General features: G+C 42.9%; 2 protein-coding genes across 21 annotated transcripts in view; one reads left to right on the top strand and one right to left on the bottom strand.

The window, feature by feature from the left end:
* RALBP1 (ralA binding protein 1) overlaps positions 1 to 4,631 on the top strand; it is a 34,596-nt gene extending 29,965 nt beyond the window's left edge. For all 3 annotated transcript variants that reach the window (XM_083826652.1, XM_083826651.1, XM_083826653.1), the window contains exons 6-10: positions 162 to 293; positions 1,125 to 1,232; positions 1,933 to 2,054; positions 2,467 to 2,590; positions 2,861 to 4,631. In XM_083826652.1, the coding sequence (XP_083682778.1) occupies positions 162 to 293; positions 1,125 to 1,232; positions 1,933 to 2,054; positions 2,467 to 2,590; positions 2,861 to 3,124 (750 nt within the window). In that variant the 3' untranslated portion in view covers positions 3,125 to 4,631. The remainder of the gene's footprint in view (positions 1 to 161; positions 294 to 1,124; positions 1,233 to 1,932; positions 2,055 to 2,466; positions 2,591 to 2,860) is intronic.
* Positions 4,632 to 10,183: 5,552 nt separating this feature from the next.
* The window catches only part of PPP4R1 (protein phosphatase 4 regulatory subunit 1), a 64,509-nt gene continuing 55,665 nt past the window's right edge, over positions 10,184 to 19,027 (bottom strand). For all 18 annotated transcript variants that reach the window (XM_083826641.1, XM_083826640.1, XM_083826638.1 and 15 more), the window contains 7 exons: positions 17,913 to 18,098; positions 16,433 to 16,594; positions 15,758 to 15,858; positions 14,287 to 14,407; positions 14,063 to 14,197; positions 12,926 to 13,067; positions 10,184 to 11,270 (listed from right to left, as the gene is read on the bottom strand). In XM_083826641.1, coding sequence (XP_083682767.1) covers positions 11,107 to 11,270; positions 12,926 to 13,067; positions 14,063 to 14,197; positions 14,287 to 14,407; positions 15,758 to 15,858; positions 16,433 to 16,594; positions 17,913 to 18,098 — 1,011 coding nt within the window. In that variant the 3' untranslated portion in view covers positions 10,184 to 11,106. The remainder of the gene's footprint in view (positions 11,271 to 12,925; positions 13,068 to 14,062; positions 14,198 to 14,286; positions 14,408 to 15,757; positions 15,859 to 16,432; positions 16,595 to 17,912; positions 18,099 to 19,027) is intronic.

The raw sequence follows: 19,027 nt of genomic DNA on the forward strand, positions 1-19,027 counted from the left end.
TTTTTGGTTATAGCACGATTGTCCTGTGCGGGTTACCACATGTAATGCTTTGAAAAACAGAACTCCAAGCCTTTTGTCATGAAGCCAAGACCATATTTTTTCCGATTCTGCTCCGCTGTGATATACTTATAGACACTTAATTGCTTTGACAATATTTCTAGGAGTTCCTACTGAACTGTTTACACCGAGACTTGCAGGCAGGGATAAAAGACTTATCCAAAGAAGAGAGACTCTGGGAGGTGCAAAGAATTTTGACAGCTCTTAAGAGGAAACTGAGAGAAGCTAAGAGACAGGTGGGTAACCTTCTATTTATCGGCCAAACGTAAATCACAGATGAAAATTATGTCGGAGTATTTATAACAACATGAATTCTTCCCAAAGTTTCACGGCTATAGGTTTTTCACTGTTACCCCGTTTATTGGGTAGCATCATTTGGCCTTACTGTTTCATCTTACAGTTGAAAATGCTGAGAGGTGGTTCTGTAACCAAGGCCTGGGGGCTGTTGTTGCAGGTACAGGTCAGTATTCTGGGGGCTGTAATGTGGATTTAGAAAGCACAGGTGCCACCGAGGCATTTCACTATGATTTCCTGCTGCACATTCAAGTTTTCTTACTATTCTTATGACTCAGAACAAAATGACTGAGCATTCCCTAAATTTTGATAATGTGCAAAGGCAACCCAGTCAGATCAAACCACCTTTCAGTCTTTTCTATGCAGGCTTTTTCATCTTAGTTCTTAAAAGGCTGAGGAGCAGTATCATGACCGTCCAGCTGTTCGTAAAACAATGTATGACTAAAAACAGTGTGTGACAGAGCACGGAGTCATTACGTGCTTAAAACAGTGCGTCCTGGAGTAACAAAACGAATTACTACAAGGATCAGGTGAACAAACTTCAAGAGCATTCTTTTTAAGCTGCCGTATGTCCCAGAAAGATGGGGAATGTTATATTCATTGCTTACCCAATTTTGTTTTGCAAACTTTGAAATTAAAAACAGGCCTCCCTGAAAACTTCAAGGTAACTGAGATGGCAATTCTAAATTTGGAAAATAATACATTAAAAAAATCTTAACAGTAAATAGTGACTGGGAGACTGGCCTTTTGAAAATTGTACTCTTCTCTGGCAGGAGTGTGAAACAAAGATTGCACAAGAAATCGCTAGCCTTTCAAAGGAGGATGTCTCCAAAGAAGAAATGAATGAGAACGAAGAAGTTATAAATATTCTACTTGCACAGGTAGATGGCAAGCACGTATCTGTCTGCTGGTATTTTCTTGTTCTGTTTCTTCCAGTTATTAAGTCTAAATAAAGTAGGGGAAGAATGCTACCTGCAGGAGTGAACCTGGAACTGGGCACTGTTGTTAAGGGCAGAAAGGAGACAACAGAAAACCACCAAAAGCAGGCTGTGTTGGTTACGTGTTTAGAAAGCATTCCTAAATCTACACTCCCAAACCTAACCAGTTTTAGTACCGTTAACTATTTTCCTGCTGATCAAAGGAAATAAGGCAACTATTTTGTCTTTTTTGCCTGCCTCTGCCTCCCTCAGTTGCTTTGATCTTCTCACTGCTGCACCTTCCTCTTTATATTCATCTTCAAAGCCATCTTTTAGCATGTAGTTTTTCTAGTTATCCAGAGCTTTCCCCTGTGATTTAAGGAAACAGCCAAACATGCCAGAACTTGGGTGCATCGTCGCCACAACTATTCAGTCCAGCGACCATCTTGAGGAATCAGAACAGACGGTGTTGGCTTGGAGCGCAGATTTGGCTTGAGGTCTAGATGACTCAGTTCAAAGCAGGCACGCCAACCACCTCTTCTGGAGGTAGTTCAGGGAACTGCCTATCTCCTCGCTTCCCAGGGCACAGCAGTAGAGTATCCCTTACCTGTGTTCCCACAGAACATAACGTCAGGGCTTTAAGTGAACTACTTGGTCATTGCAGGAGAATGAGATCTTAACAGAACAAGAAGAACTGCTGGCCATGGAGCAGTTTCTGCGGAGACAAATTGCCTCGGAGAAGGAAGAAATCGATCGCCTTCGCGCAGAAATAGCTGAAATACAAAGGTAAAAGGCAGACTGCTTGTGTCAGATCCTCAGTCAGGCACGCACGCTGATGTGCGTGTGTGCTCTTCTGAAACAGTACTCTAAACCACGCTGAAAAGATCACCCTGTGCACGTCAGCGTGTTTGAAAGCCTCTCCCTTTTGTTGAAACCTCCCATCTTTGCACCTTTCAGGATATTTTCCGTTAGTATAAAAACGCAGTGACAATATAAAGAGAAAGAGGCGTTTGCACCAAGAAAACCACCCCCACAGGAAATCACTGATTTGTTTAGTTTAAAATCTTAATTTAATTCTAATTTTGTTTTTAAAACCATTGTAGATTGTTCGGTGGACATAACTTAACTTTTTAAATCTGCTACAATTCTGGCAATGTTGAGAAGGCATTTCAGTCTGAGTGTGTCCTTGCTCTTTCAGTCGCCAGCAGCACGGCCGAAGTGAAACAGAGGAATATTCTTCTGAGAGCGAGAGTGAGAGCGAAGATGAGGAGGAACTGCAGGTCATCCTAGAAGATTTGCAGAGGCAGAATGAGGAGTTGGAGGTAAGACTTGAAGCCTAGTATTGACGGGTATTCTCCTCCTCAGTGGTTACTTGCTGTGCAGAGGTGCCTGCAGAGTGCAGACAGATTGTTTTGCGTCGGTCATGCCTAGGCACGAAACCCACGCGCTCCGTTTTTAACTCACTGTTGTGTGCGAGGCCACGTTGCTGTCTGGGTTAGCCTCAAAGCTTCATTGTGCAATGCTTACTGGCCTCCCCAGGCTACAGCAGTTCTGTTTAAGGAGCTCTGACATTTGTTTTCCTTCCTGAAAAGATAAAGAACAATCACCTGAACCAAGCAATTCACGAGGAGCGAGAGGCCATCATCGAACTGCGTGTGCAGCTTCGACTGCTGCAGCGAGCGAAATCAGAACAGCAGGTGCAGGAAGAAGAAGAAGCGGAAAAACGCGGGGGTGTTTCTCAGCAGCCAAGAGACAGTGTCCTGGAGACAAAAGCAGCCAAAGAGCAGCCAAAAGCAAGCAAGGAGCAGCAAGTCAAGCCATCACCAAGTAAAGACAGAAAAGAAACTCCGATTTGATCAAGCTCCTTGGATGTTCATAAAATCAACCGAACTGTGCAAATTACTGTAATTTGAGTCAAACTGCACAAATTATTGCTGGCTGTGTACATTATGTAAAGAAACTTCTTTTAAGCCCTGGAGACTTTTGTCTCCAGCACTTGTGGCTTCTACTCATCAGACTCAGGTGAGTTTAGAAAGGCCAGAAGAGTTTTCCAGTTAGTATCAGATTATTTCAAGACTGGTTTCCTTCAGGTGATTTAAAATAATTCAGTAACAGTTTTATTTTAAACCAAAACCATTATTTACATTCATCAGAGCAGAACTGAAGATCTCTTTTTCAGTAAATGAACAAAAACCCACCCACACTTATTAATTATTTGCCTTGTGAATCTGCTCATTCTCATTGACCATTATTTCTGCTTATTAACCTAGTCACTTCTTGCTTGTGCCTTTGATACCTTTCTGATGCAGATTATATACACGGGAGCTTTAAATTTATTCTGGGTTGGCTGAAAAGTTGGGAGACTGTGGGGTATCATGTTTACCTAACATGCCCTTAAAGTTCTTTTTTGTTTTAAGATGTACTGAATAAATGTAAAACTTTACAGATGTTATTTATGTCTCTGTATGATGAAACGTTCATCAAGAGCCGCTCACCTCTTTTAGCAGTGTAGTTATCCCATTTGCTTGTTTATAAACCAGCCCTCATCACGCCCCTGTAGGATAGGCCGTGTTCCTGCTGCTGCCCTATAGCCAACAGCCTTCTTTTAACCCATTTCGTGTCTCGGTCCCTCTGAGCGAGCCACTGACGGATGCTTTAGGCAGTAACGGGGAGACCTGCCCGACCAAGCAATACCTATTTCCAGCTGCACAAACGCAAATGGCTTGTGCTTGCTGAAGGCACCGAGGGTCCAGCGAGAGCCTCTTTCTGTTGTTTAAACCCCACCGCCCTGGGACTTGCTTCTGGTTTGGCTGTTTTACTGCCTCCAGCCCTCTAAAGCCTCCAGCCAGCCGGCGCTTAAGGGCCGTTAAATGTTGCAGATGCTCATGAGACTTGTCCGTCACGTTAAAGATCGACAGCAAGCTCCACAGGGTGCAGAGAGCCTGTCGTATTTTTTAATCTGGATATTTATTTTCAGCACCTGTTGGATGTGGTTATATTCTGTATCTATTGCACTGTTGTGAATCATTGGCCATGATTTGATTTTGTACAAATAATGCTTTGATATGTTATAGAAAACGGCATAGTATTTTTTTAAAATTTGGGGAAAAAAAGTTTATAAACACAGAAAAATGTGTCAGATGACAAATGTAAACTAAAGCATTCTCCCTTGCCTTCGTTACATACATTTTATATTTGCTGGCAATATTTAAACTTTTTTTTTTGTTTATTTCACACTAATTCCTATTGAATTGTCATGGATTTTTCTAATGTTCTTCAGAAAAATCTCTTAATATTGGTTAACTTTTATTTTGTTAGGATTGTATTTATCAAGCAAATAAATTCAACAGCCATTTGAAAGTAGTTTCTAGTTTATCTACTTCATAACATGTAATATATTTTTCTAAAGCAAACAAGAGTTACTCTTCCTGGATAGCTCCCTGCACTTGATACAAAAATGAATTTGGTGCTCCTCCGAAAGAATGTTGTCCACAATTAAATTTCATAGACAATTCCCACAACTAAGCTGAAAATCAAGTTGAATTTGATCAAATTAAAGATTATTAGGATGGACCTCTATTTTACTCACGTCATTACTTCCAGCACATGCCCAGGCGTGCTTGCTCCTGCCGCCTTCACCATGCAAATCTGACACGGAGGTGGAATTGCTGCTTCTGCAGTCACACAGCAGCTGTGAGCAGAAGTTTAGTTTCCAAACAGCTGAAACATGTTTCTTGAAAAATCTTCTTTCAAATTCTCTCCAAGTATTTGTCTAATGAAAAGCACGTGAGGAGCTGAGGGTGCTCAGGTGACTTTTTTGAGGCTGCCTTACCGCTCCCAGGTGCCTTCTTACCAAGAAACCCGGGCTGCCGTGCTCTGAAGAGCACCTCCCACAGCACCAGCAATGCCGCCAGCTCACATAAGCAAATGGCACAGAAGGCTACCTTCACGTAGGCCTACTCAAGTCTTGAATTACTGACTTAAATTATTTTAAACAAATTTGAATCGACACAGTAAGACAGAGAATATCTTGCACATGCTGACTGCAGCAGCACAACCTCTGTCAGAACCTTAGGACAAAATAATCAGACTTACCTTTAATGAAAACCAGGAAAAAAATTTTAATCAAACGTGCACCCCCAGTAGTTCTGGTATTCTGGCCTGGCTTAATGAAACTCCTGCACCGGTCTGGTATGGCCTGGCTGCTTTCCTCTTGTCAGGCCCAGTGTTTCCACAGAGCAGTATTTCAGCAAAGATGGGGCACAGGGACCAACTACATACCCATACCTGCTTTTAAGGTGCTCTTCAACACAAGCCTGGAGTAGATTTTTGTCAAATCAGTACTTCAGAAACCCAGAATGAACAAGAAACGCTATACAAACAAGTCACTGGGACTGTACTACCCAAATCAATCAGGATACAAACCAGGTTGTTTGTTTTTTTTTTGCCAGCAGCAGGTTACTTGCATTGGAATTGGAAACGTGACAGCTTTTATAACCTACTGAAATCATACGATGAGTCAGCTCCAGACTGCATACCGAGTAGATCTTCTCCCAATAAAGTCTTTTTACTCTAAAAAAACAGCAGCCAGAAGTGGCCTGTTACTTGCCTGAACAGTTAGGCAAAGACAAATAAAGAACAGTGAGCAGTGCTCCACATCCACCCTTGTGCCCGCCTGCCTGGGCCGCGCTCTTGTCCCTGCTCCTCCACAGCCCCCGCACCGTGTAGGGGCTGCTCTGGCCTCAGAAGCAGCGCACAAATAATAGGCTGCTGCAGAGGGAGGGACCCGCTGCCACCGGGGGCTCGCGGGCAGGAGCCTTCCCCTCCCCAACCCCTCTCCTCTGCTGGGCTCTGGGGAGAGGAGAGAAACCCCAGCGCTGCTTCCCCTGCCCCAGCTGAAAGCCGCCCCTGGGAGGGAAGGGGGCCAGCAGCTCTGCCTCGCCCAGGCACCGCGCTGCAGGTGATCTGGGAAGCACAGCTGCAGCCGCCTCCAGCTGCTGGCACACCAGGCATTGGCCCGGGAGTCCCGGCGAGCTCCTGCTGCTCTCTCCCTTACACAGAGCCTCACCCCGCTACTGGGAGCCACCGGCTGTTTTATCAGGGGGTGAGGCCGAGAGGTAGGTACAGGTAGGAAATTCGCGCTGCTTATGAGACCCCAAGTTGTCAGACAAAAATCCAGCAGGTGGCCAAAAAAAATAACCCAAACCAAACCCCTCTGTCAAGAGACCAAAAGAAACCACTGCAAAATAAATGATCAGTGACAAGAAATGGCCCAACTCTCACTTGAGAGTTTGTCATCATCTTACTCAAACCAAATTTACCCAGGTTTGTACTTACACAGAAAACCTGGAATGACGAAAAACGACTGAAGTTTCTTTTGATGTTCAAACAACGCATCTCTTCTGCTCTTGGTAACAAAACGCTGAAAAACACGCTCGCTACCTTCACTTTTCACAATCGGGATTCAGAACCACCTGCAGCTAAGCCTTTTAAAACACCTTACACACAGCCACATCGCTCCATCTCGGCAGAAATAGGTCACAGTACTCAAAGCAGGCTGGTTATGATCGCAGAGCTGGAAGACGCTTCCAAATCTGTTTACTTATCTTTGCTACCTCACAGTGGATATAATCAGCCAGGCGTAGCACAGCCTCCACCGCAGCTGAACTCTAAAGCACTTCCATTACCCTGAGCTCTTGGTTTTCTCATCTAAATCCTGCGCAGTAAAACTAAAAGGCAGAGCCTGAAAGCACTGGGAGAGGAAAGGGAAGGGAGGAATTGGCATCACACACGTTAAATGAGCTTTCCTGTCATAGTCTTATGTATTTAAGGTGGTCTATTGGTAGTACAGCCTAACTCTGCAGCCGAAGAACAGGTTAATCACTTTAAATCTATTCTCTGTGTTGCCTGAATGCCAGCATAGACAGGAAGAAAAGCCTCTGCCATCAGTATTAGAGAGAACTGATGTGAGAAAACGTGGACAAGGGGTTCTGTTTTTATCCACCTGCCAGTCTCAGACTCCTCTCCTCATCCTAACAAGACAGAGGTTCCCAGGCTGAAATCAGTCTGGAGCACGAGCGTTAAACAAAGCTTTCCCTGTCCCGAGCCACAGCGCAGACTTCCCTCTTCCCTCTCGCCCTGCCCCTTTGGGATCAGCCACCGCTGTGCCCGACCTCTGACGGACTGCAGACGGAAGGGGCCAGCAGCACCACGCGGGTAACAAATAACCAAGGGAGCACGATCAAATTGACCTGCTGCAGAAACCATCACCACCAGAGCTACACCTGCACCGGAGGGTTGCCTCGTCTCTCACTGAGGCTGCCAAACCCGTACAAAGATTTATTTCAGCGGGGCTGAAATCAGCCGGCTGCTCTGCAGTCCTCATGAAAGCAGGATCTTACCCAGGGGGCCAAGAATTTGTGCAAAAGCCACTGGGGACATTCAAAATATCAAAAAAAAAAAAAAAAAAGGATTTGCAAGCATCAGTTGTGACTAGGTTAAAAGCAAACACCCTCTAGATGGTTCCACGCATTTACTGATTTTATTGGTGTGAAATCTGCAAGAAATCGTGGTGACAAAACGCCCCTCCAAATCCTTACAAGTCTCTGGGGAGGACACAACAGAGGACAGGGACCCCGCTGTGAAAAACAGCGCGTGGGAGAAACGCAGACACTGCTGCAGCCGGGACATAGAGGGAAAAAAAATATTTCCCAGGAAAAATACTCCAAGATGAGTGAGCCAAGACGTTAAATGGAAAACAATGAGAATTGTTCATGAAAGACTAACTTGGTATTGCACCGTGAAGGCAGTGACAGAACTATGATACTGCTTTTGGGAAACCACGGACCAACAGATGACAACCTCGGAGCTACCCCACTTTCTGCTCAAGACATACTGACCAGCAAAGGAACAAATTTAGACACGCAGCTCGAGCCTTTCTTGAGGAGAAGCACGCACAAGAGGGAGTGTAACAGCATCTCTGGCAGCGTTCCCAGACGCTGCCCCACACAGAAAAAAAGCAGCTCCTTTTTCACCACTCAGAAGTGAGATACACATTTCCCCAAGCCCCATACCCTCAGGGACATTTGGAGTTCAAGCTCGCAATGCCGACATTTCTAGCGTTGCTCGCATGAGAAAACTCCCTGTCAGAGTTAAGCAGAGAGACCACAGCCCCCAGGCTGCAGATTGAATGCTCTGGGGCAGCTCTGAGAATAAGGCAAGTCTTCCCTTCCCCTTCACTTCCTGGGAATCACCAAATGAAGCAGAAAAGCAGATGGATAAACGACATGTAGGGTGACAGGAGGAGGAGGAGGACAGCTTTTTCTTTCTCCCTGCAGATGATCTTTGCTACAAGTCAGGGGAGTTAAGGCACGCTGCAGCTGGCAACACGGGGCTTTGCCGCAGGAAAAACCTCAGAATGCCCCTCTAATTCACAGGCCTCCACCAGCACTGAGGAAATACAGAACAGAAATGAAGCATCTGCAAGACCAATCTTACCGTTTCAAACTGAAGGTATCTTAACTCTAAGTAACAGAAACCATCTAAAAGCATCGGCTACACTGCTTCGTTTTACTGGGTTGGTGGAACACCGCGTGAGTGCAGCAGCAGAACTAGGCTGGGACGTGCCTCCTAACTCCAAACGCTACGATTTCACCTAAAGTCCCAGTACTCCTCCTGTAAATATTAGGCTCCACTCAGAATTCCAGGATTACGTGAAGCATGCTCTCATCTGACCAAACAGCTGATCCCATTCACCTTAAAAAACATCCACGACCCAGCAACAACTCAATTGCCTTTACACTGAGGAAGAACAGGAAGGGATTTATGTCCCCCGAACAAAATGGGGAAGTTGATGGGACTTCACTGCATATTTCTGAAATGGGAATCACGTGGCCTGGGAGAGGACCAGTTACCCCCAGTTGCTCTCTGTATGGCAGCAGGGAGAGCTCGGGACTCCTCCTGCCTGAAGAGTTCACAGCTTTCTGCCAACCCGCTGTCACTCGGCACAGCGCGCAGTCCAGCGATTTGCACCACTTCTGAACAACTATTGGAGAACTTGAGGAAAATAAAATCTGACTAGAATATTTACCTGTGCTACAGAAGCTTTCTAACAGGATGCAGGACTGCATTTTCAAATTTTGAGCTGATTTTGACAAAGGGGACAAGGAAAAAATAAAAATAACATCCCGAACCAACCAACTCAAACCATCACAAACCCAACCGGCCTCAAGGCAGACAGAGATGACTTTATCTCAACCACTTCCACGGCCATACTCAGGAGTAAAACAGCGGGTCTTTGGGGAATAAATAACATCTTCCTTTTTACTAGAGAAGAAATTGCAGAAGAATTTGTTTTTCCCAGAAAACAGAGGGGGGGGGGAGGAGAAACCTGCCTGAGGCTGAACTGTCAGGGTATCAGTCACCCAACTAATAAATGGAAGTGTTCTGCTACAGCACATCACAGATAAGCTGCCACAGCCGTTTCTACCTCCTCAGGAAAATAAGCCTCTCGCACTTCAGGTTCCACAGGCTGGAGGGAAGGTGATATAAGCACGTTGCTCCTGGAAGACACAGAAGTAGGTACTGCATCAGTCATTTTAAATGAGAGGAAAGAAAAGCAGCCAAAGGACTGAACACAGATTAAGGGCAGCTGGGACTTCCACCTCAATCCAGACTTACAGGAAACTGTATGTTTGGATTCGCTCCAGCAATCCAGAGGTGCCATTTCACACTGGAGCGGCAGGTTCCCAAGAGAAACGGGGACTCTTGAAAGAGAATCTAGCAAAACCTCAATTACACACCAAAGTGCATCCATGCCATCTCAAACTACAGATCCCTTCACAAGCGTCATGCAATCCCTTTTCCCCACCACAGTCATCAAAGTGTAGAGTACCAGAAGAAAAAAAGGACACAAATTTCAAATTTATTCTTTTAATGTCTTAAAAAGGTCACAAGATTGCTTTCAATCTTATTAATAAATTTTATTTGGACAAGTAGAGAACAACTTGTATCACAACAGCTTTAAACAACATGATTAAAGACTGCAGCACTCCAAGGAGGCCCACAGATATGTACAGTAAATGAAGAAAAACGTTGCACCTCAGAGCTGATCATGATCAAGTTAAAAATACCTGACTTAAAGTATATGTGCTAATAAATTTCCTTTAGGTCATGACCAGCATGAAAATAATTAGGACACAGGTACTCAGCAAAGTTTTCTGCTAATGGGTACAGCAATATGCTGCATTTAAGGATTAAAATCAAATTCTAGTTTAGTGTTAGCACTGAGCCCTTAAGAGAAATCCAAATTTCTACTTTCCCCATTTACACACATCAAAGCTATTCCCACTTAAGGGTGTGCCCAGCTGCACACAGATCAAGTCCTTGAATGATAAAAACTTTTAGCGCTAATACTGGAGGTCTTACATCCTGGTATAAATTTGCCTTTCCAGCCATTTCAGCTATCAGTTGCTATAGAAAATACTTGCTAAGTTAACTCCTCAGGAGAAACAATGCAGGTGTCTGGAAATCACATCCTTTCTACAATGAAAATGATCTGCCAATTCAAGTTTCATTTGTTCAGGAAGACAGAAGATTTAAGGCTTCGGTGGCAAAAATAATCCTCTGAGCAGTGTTTTTCTAAAGTCAAGCTGACATAATTATGTTTACTTTTTCTTGACTTAAAATCCCTGGTATCAGGTTTAGATAACATCCACCTGTTAAGTCTGGCAAGAAAACTCTCCTTCCAAAGAGGTTGTCCTGTATCAACCATTTTAGAAGCACAAGGATAGTTTGTTTCACAATTTTTTTTTTAATTATAGCAACATTCAGGAACTTTTTAATAAGTTGATGAAGCAGTGCTCATAGCATCATCTGCAATTTTGGTACTGGCAGGGTGTATGCTTGCAAAATACTTGACATCACTGTCGTCATCCATTTGAAGCGCCATAATTGTTTGCTCCACGGCCTCTTGATGAGAGTTGGCAGAATTTAGAAAATATTCTGTAAGAGAAAATGCACAAGACTTATAGGAGGAAGAGACAGCAGATACTTCAGTGCAAACCTCAGCATGTTATCATGAAGGTTCAAGATCTCATGAGACTATCGGTGCACACGTATAGTCAGATCAGAACATCATGCTTCTGAATATACCTATGAATTCACTTAAAAAGAACAACATAATCATTCCATATTTCAAAGCATAATTGCTCTTGAAGCACCAGTAGAAGCACAAGATTTCTACAGTCTATCAATAAAAGAGTGACAGATTCCATGACCAAAGGGAAAAAAGAAACACAAGAAAACAGAAAGCAAAAGGGACTTGGGAAGAGTGTGCTTGTATTTGTGATGGAGGGAAGGTATCACAAACCCATGGCCATGCCATTCCATCTCACTGGTGGGCTTGCCAAATAATTATCAAACGATACAATAAAGATAATATAAAATAAAATATATACATATAGTATAAAATAAAAGCAGAGGAAGTCCCAATATCTGATGGTTTTCATGAACCACACAAGTTGCATAAAAGCCACACAATTACAAGCAGTTCATAGGAAGGGCAATTCAGATCTGAGGTCCCCAAACTTCTGAATTTATTTTTACATCATCTATCCACCACCCCTCGTCACGCGCACATCTTTGAGGCCGGGACTACCTGCACTATAAGCTTGCACAGTGGCAAAACAGAATGGAGTTGTATGAGCCAGGAGGGGAACACAAAAATAATGAGGACAACAACCAAAACACCAGTACTACACGATAACGGCAGGAACGGTGACAGCCTTGGCACAGTTAACAGAGGATAACAAATCACTGCACATCAGCTGATCCACAGTAACTGTCTGCATACGCTTACTCAGAGCCTCCAGCCCACACATGACAGCTAGCGATAGCCCAGTTCTCACTGGGTAGGCATCCTTTGCATTGTGCAGTATTTTAAACATTTTGCATTTTAGTTCATACCATTGCTGTATTTCCAAAAGTTTTCTGTGCTAGCAATGGCAGTCCTCGACACAGTGTATGTTTTTGAGGAAGAAAGTGACCAGAAATAAAGTATTTCAAGTGTAAACATGGCTGGTTTACAAAATGGCACAATATTTCTAATGCTATTTTCCATTGCAGTGCTTTGGAATCTGAGCACTGCTGACTCTTCTGGCATCTGCTATGCATTGAGGATCCTCTCCTAAGCACAGTCTGCAACTGAAGGCACTCCAGAGAAACTTTCTTCTCACTGCTACCATAAAATTTAAAACAAACAGCAGCCATCTCTTCTGCCCCAGCGAAAGAACAGATGTTAGATTTGTATGGAAGGATTTTTCTTCTTTATCCTTATTAGACGCTTCATAGTTCACACATACTTTCTGTACCCTGATCGCCCCTACAACCTAGCTCATTCAGGAAAAACAGTGCAAGAAAAAAAAAGGCTGGCATATGAGCATGAACTCTCACTTTCCAGCGTTACAGAACAGTGGCTCTGATAACACAACAAGGTTTATGGTTTTCTCTCAGCCAAGGCAGCACCCCACACCAAACAGGCTGTAAAAGCTAGTGTGACCCACATCTCACGCTGCTTCTTCTTTCCCAGCTGAGCATAGGGAAGTGAAGCAACTAAAAGATAAGCAGTCAGCCCACTGCAACTATTTCTGACCACTAACCTTTCTCTAAAAGCGTTTGCTTTAATGTTTTTGCAAGCAGGACTCGAACATTTGGAACCCTGTCAGATGCCAAGTGTAGCAAGTGTGGCAACAGATGCACAGCAAACTGGTCCATGGGCAGGCAGTCATCTTCACTGATAGTCTGGCAAGAAGACAGATGCAATTTCATTAGATTTCAGCACAGTGAAGATAAAATCCCAACACATAATCAGAGCTGACAGATCTTATTACTTTCCTAGCATGAATACAGTATGTAGTACTCACTAAGTTTTAAAATGTGGTACAAAACTTAATAGCACAAACGATGAAGCATATTAGGGCTGAGGAAATTCAGGCTTAGTTAGAGGCTCATTTTATTTTGTATGAAGTCTAGCAACTTATTTATTTTAAATTACTAACATTTGAAAGCAGGAGAAAAAAAAGTCAAAGACTTCCTGCCTTATCTTTTAACACGAATTTTGTCTTCGTTGTAACGAGGTATCATATTAAGGCAAGAACAGTTTGTCTCAATAAACATCCACTGTATCCAAACACGCTTCTCCAAATAAGCTCACCGCTCACATTTCTCCAAACGCTTCAAAGAACTGCCCTATTTAAGCAACAGTCATGCTGGCTCACAGACAGCACCTCTGCTACAGCCTCTAAATTTCACCATTTCCTTCTGCTTATTTTGCAGAGAATACTTCGGTTTTGACCAGCCTGCACTAGCTGGCTACAGAGGTGCAAGCAACTCTGAGCACTTGATTTCTGAATGATAATGCAAAAGGGTGTCCAGCTGCTGAAGCAGATTATAAAATCTCACTTCACGCCAAGTAACGAAGCAGCTTCCCAACTAAGGGATTATTTTAATGACTTTGTTTTACATTCAGTATCGGATCTGACAACCTGATGCCGATAGGCTAAGCTAAAGATGCATGCATGCTCATCTATGGGGCAATACTTAAGGATGCAGCCATCAAATCCATTTCCTTGGCAACAAGTTCACAAACATTCATGAAAAAAATGTCAATAGACAGCTTAAAGAGTTCCAGGTGCTTATCCCCCTATAATTCCCATTAAAATAATAATCATATTATTATTATTATTCATGTATTAAAAATAATCCCTCCTCCAATAAAAAAATCAAAGGCATTTCACCTGGCAGATGAAGACAAAAGTTTGCCGACCAGACCATTTGCGGCATCTACAGAACTTTTCAACAAGTTCATTCATGAGGTCTACCACAAAGGTTGATGTTGAAGCCATGTACAACTTCTTTACCATTTCACTAACCTAGAAGAAATGGGAACAAAAAACCATATTTATTTCTGACCACCAACTCTCAGAAGTCTGAAATCCTGAATTTCCTTAGGTTACTTTACCAGCTTGTAAGAAATCCAACGGACAGAAGACACTTTATCTGCACAGAGGCTGAAAGCGATAGGTCGCAAGTAGTCATAGATGTCTCTGGCACTGTACAGATCTAGAAGCAAGATCAGCTGCCTGCAAGATGGAAGAACCACCAGACAGGGAATATCAGAATAATGAAAACAGCATCTTTAACTGCAAAAATGGTCATTTATATGTTCAAGATTGAATTCAAAAGATACCCTGTAATTAGTCATTACAATGTGCTCATTTCATCATTCCTACTCGAGAACACTACTGTAATAAACACTGTAAACACATTCATGTTCCATAAAGCAAACTGTGGGATCCTAAGAAACTTCAGGCTGGACAGAACCTCAAGAAGTTGCTGGTGACCTGCCACAAACTCCACAATATTTCCAAGATGATGGCAAACAGCCCTGCTATGACATGGGCCAACTCCATCAGCACCCTCAGTTGCAGCCCCTCTAGACATGGATGGATGTGGGCTGAGTTCTTTCAAGCAACCCCTCAGCTGACCACTAAAAAACACTCAATCTTTCTCTAAGCAGGGGCCTGGGAAACCTTTTGAGTGAAGACTGAGGTACAGAACACAGTATCTCAGCCTTCTCTGCGTCTCCCATCACTAAACCACCCACCTTCTTCAGCCACAGCTCTGTTTTCCTTCCCTTTATTCTTTCATTGCTCACATAGCAGTAGAAACTCTCGTTGCCCGACAGCCCTTGCAAGCCTCAGCTCTAGCTGAGCTTTGGCTTTCCTAATATAATGCCACATGCCTGGGCAACGTTTCTAAATGCCTTCTTTGCACCCTGTTGCTGCCTTCACCTCCTGGATAATCTCTTTTTGCTTTCAAGCTGAGTTATGAGTTCCCTTCTTGGCCAAGCTGGGCTCTTGATAAATCGCTTTGTTTCTGTGCACCAAGATGGACCATTCTTTCATTTGAAGGATGCTCTTAAAAATCTGCCAGTTTTCCTGAGCAACTTTACCCTTCAGAGTGATGCCTCCCATAGGATCCCACCTACCAGTTCCATGAAAAAGCCAAAGTCAGCTTACACGAAGTCCAAGGACAGTACTCTGCTACTTGCTTGCTCTACTCCCCTCAAGATCTTTGTCTCCTCTGCATCCTGGTCATGAACTCAGCATACTCAGACTCAGCAACTTGAAGTCAAAATGCTAGAACACTTCTATTGACTTCAACAGGAATCTAACGTGACCTTTTTTTGGCAGCTTTTTTTAAACAGAATGCTAATGTTTTCAACAGATGGTGATAGGAAAGAAATTCAAGTTCCCACTTTAAGTGATATACAACTACTAGGAATTTTTAAGCAAAGGGAACAAGTGGAGCAGGATAGAGACAACCCATTAAAATTAATGGAAGAATGTCACTTTAAGACATTTGTTTTATGGCTGTAAAATTTGTAAATACCCACAACAATAAAAACAAGCACCCAGAAAACCACATACTCAGCCAGCTCTGCACGGAAACGCCAGTTCCTGCTGTTATCAGTCACTAGGAATTCCTGGAGCTGATAAAGATATTCTCGTCTTTTGTCGAGATGAAGAAGCTGTAACAGTAAACGTAAGTTTATATAGAGAAATGCAGCTTATGAACAACCAGGAGCAAGAGCTTTAAAATACAAGTAATGAAACGCTTGTTATGATTCAAAATAATTAATCTTTAGCAATAGCGTTGCTTTTCTGGGCTAAGCTCTATCATGCTTAAGTCAATAAAACTGCATGGGACATTATGAAAGCAAAATCTGATCTTGTCTCTACTTGTACTCTAGGAAGCAAAAAGGGTAAACGGTGAAGTAGCGATTTTTAAAGGTTTTACGATTCATCTATGTCAGTTCCAAAAATGAGGCAGTTACAGAAAAGTTCGAGAGTTAAGTTGCTGCAGAGAGATTACAGTTACCAAAAAGAAATTTAAGAGTCCGCTGGCACCTGTACATTGAATAAACAGAGAAAAGAATGCAGACGATTTGTGATGCGGATGCTAAATACACCCTAGCATTCAACAGATACCTGACTGGATTCCCATCAAGAGTTACACTGGTGTTATGTTAAACAGCAAGCACACAAAAGGAAATGAAGCAAAAATACATTATTTCATTGGACCAAAGATGAACACAGATGTACCTTCAGAAAGTCATGCAAGTGTTTAAGCACACCTATCCTGACTTCATCTAGGTCTTTTAAAAAGCCATTGAATACAGGAACTAAATCTCCAGCTGTAAGTTGGTCTCCAAGGATGACGGCAAGTTCATGGATAGAAAATGCTAGCGTCCGCCGAACTTTCCACTGAAATAAATAAATGAATAAATTGATGAATAAACAAAATTTTCATCAATGGATCATCTGAAATGTTCTATTTTAACCTGAGGGTCAGTATCTCTGCTGGATTTCAAGAGAGGTAGAGTACTTACAAATCCAAGACAAACGATAGTCTCATTTCTTGCACCTGAATATCTAGAAATTCTTTGTCTCAAATCTTTTTGCTTAAATCAGTCCCGTACTACTATTCTTTCACGCACATAACTTACAAAACAGAACAAAAAATGTATCCCACAATACTTCAGCTGGCATCTTTTAGCTTCCCTAATAGGTAAAGATTCACCCACAGAGAGCACCCAGAAGTCCAAGGACCAGTAAGTAGAGCTTTCACTCAACTTCAGTTGAGTAGGCACTCAATTTTTAATTTTTAAAAGCATCTAGTTATGCCACTAAGTAACATCTCTTCTTTAGCACCTTCCAATTATTATGGTACTATTCTTTTACCTGGATTTAGTGATTCAGTCTTAACTCAGATTAGAGTGCCGATGAAACTGAACAGTTTTGAAAACAGTGGAATTTATTTTTATGTATGTTTTAAATTTATTAGCTGGTTGTTTTTAAAGGCTGCAGAACAGTTTGGAAAATATGAGCAATAGCCACGTATAAAATTACTCACTACGTATCACCGAGAATTGCTGCTCTAACATAGCAAGCAGCGAGTTCAAGAGAGGTGAAGTAGTCTGAGAATGCCTCAAAGAAAGAGAGCATCTCCAAAAAAGGAAGGAATGGAAGACTGGAAACCAACTGCAAAAGAACAGTAAAATGCACAAAGCCACCTCCTCACCACCTGACAACAAGGAAAATGCTGCTATTTCCAGCGTTTGTTTTTAAACCAGCAACGCTGCATTGTGATAGTGATGTTATCCCCTTATGACTAACTGGATGCAGCATCAAAAGGCCACCAGATCCTGGTGTGAGGCTGACTCACTGAGCTCCAGACATGCCTGCACGGGCACATGTCTGCTCACACACAGCAGCACAGCCCAGATTCTCAGACCTATGAGAATCACAAGCACTGCCGTGAGATCTCTAGCAAGCAGAAGAGATCAGAAACCTTTCCTCACATTTCCAACAGAGATCCATCTCCACAAATGCGCTCAAACTGCCCCATTTCCTTACTGCCCGAGCACCACACACTCCCAGTTAAACTTCAGTTCATTATATGAATACCTAACATTAGCAATGGGCAGCTTCACATAAAAAGCAAAGCAATCGACACACAGTAAACAAGAGAAATGATCCTAAAAGTTCACATTATGCTTTTTTCAGAGCTTCTTGAGCTTACCTGCATGTCAGAAGCCAGAGTCTCATAGGTATCTTTCAAGCAGTGCCAATTCTGTCTGCCTAATGTAAGTGCCACGCCTGGCAGGCTGTAGGCACAGTGTTTGGCGATCTCAGTATCAACTGTTTGTGCGCGAGACGGATCGGTCATTGATAAATACTGATCCAGCAAGGCCTGAGGTACAACATCCTGCAGCAAGAAAAGGGTAGAGAGTTAGTATCATTTTCAATACAACCTCAAATGTTGATTAAAATTCCAGGGAACACCATCAGAAGAACATTTTTTCCACAACTGTAGAGAATTATTTAACTAAAGTCTCTTAGTAAGAATGCAGAAGTTTTATGTTTCGTACAGAGTTCCACCAAAAAAGTTCCAAAGAAATGATGACATGTCTGGGGGCTATCAGAAAATATACAGACCGACATAACAGATGTGTGGTGGGTGGATCACTGTCTACTTAGGCAAAGCAGGAGATTGAAGAGACTACATTTTACCTTTCCACAAACATTCGGTCTCTCAGGCTGTGCAAATTGCCTATTTTAACTCATCCATAAAATGAGCAGAAGAGCAAATGACAAGATGTGTTTCAAAAACTGTTTTGCCATTCCTCTCAAAAGCTTGTCTTTTGGGGGAGAGGAGAGAAGAAACCCAAATTAAAGCACTACGGTTGGGAGGAAGTAGGGGACAGAGTATATATCGGGTGTTTAGTATTGCCTCCCTAAATAGTCACCACAAAGGAAAGGGCTTCTCCAGAGGCAGAGAACTCCGGTGAAGACCCATCTTTCTCTCCACTGAGAAATTAAAGCATCTGAAACAAACTTTTGTGAAAGCCTCTTTGTGTTGACTTCACCACCATCTTTGCTTCAGCTGTTGTCACTTCATCTCAGGCACTGACTCTGCCCAAGAGCATTCCCCTGACACGCAGCTGCTGAATGCCTCAGCTCACAGAAGCAGCCAGAGCAACTGAGGCTCCCACTCAAAGAGTCATGGTGTGCAGGGTGGCATACATTATGCCGAACTACAGAACAGCAAAAATTCCTTCAGAAAAAATGACAGAGACAGCTTGAGTTTAATGAAACGCTTTCACACCTTTTCTTCAAAAAGCTGTCATGGGGTGA

This window comes from Anser anser, assembly GCF_964211835.1.
Source record: "Anser anser genome assembly, chromosome: 2".
Classification (NCBI taxonomy): domain Eukaryota; kingdom Metazoa; phylum Chordata; class Aves; order Anseriformes; family Anatidae; genus Anser; species Anser anser.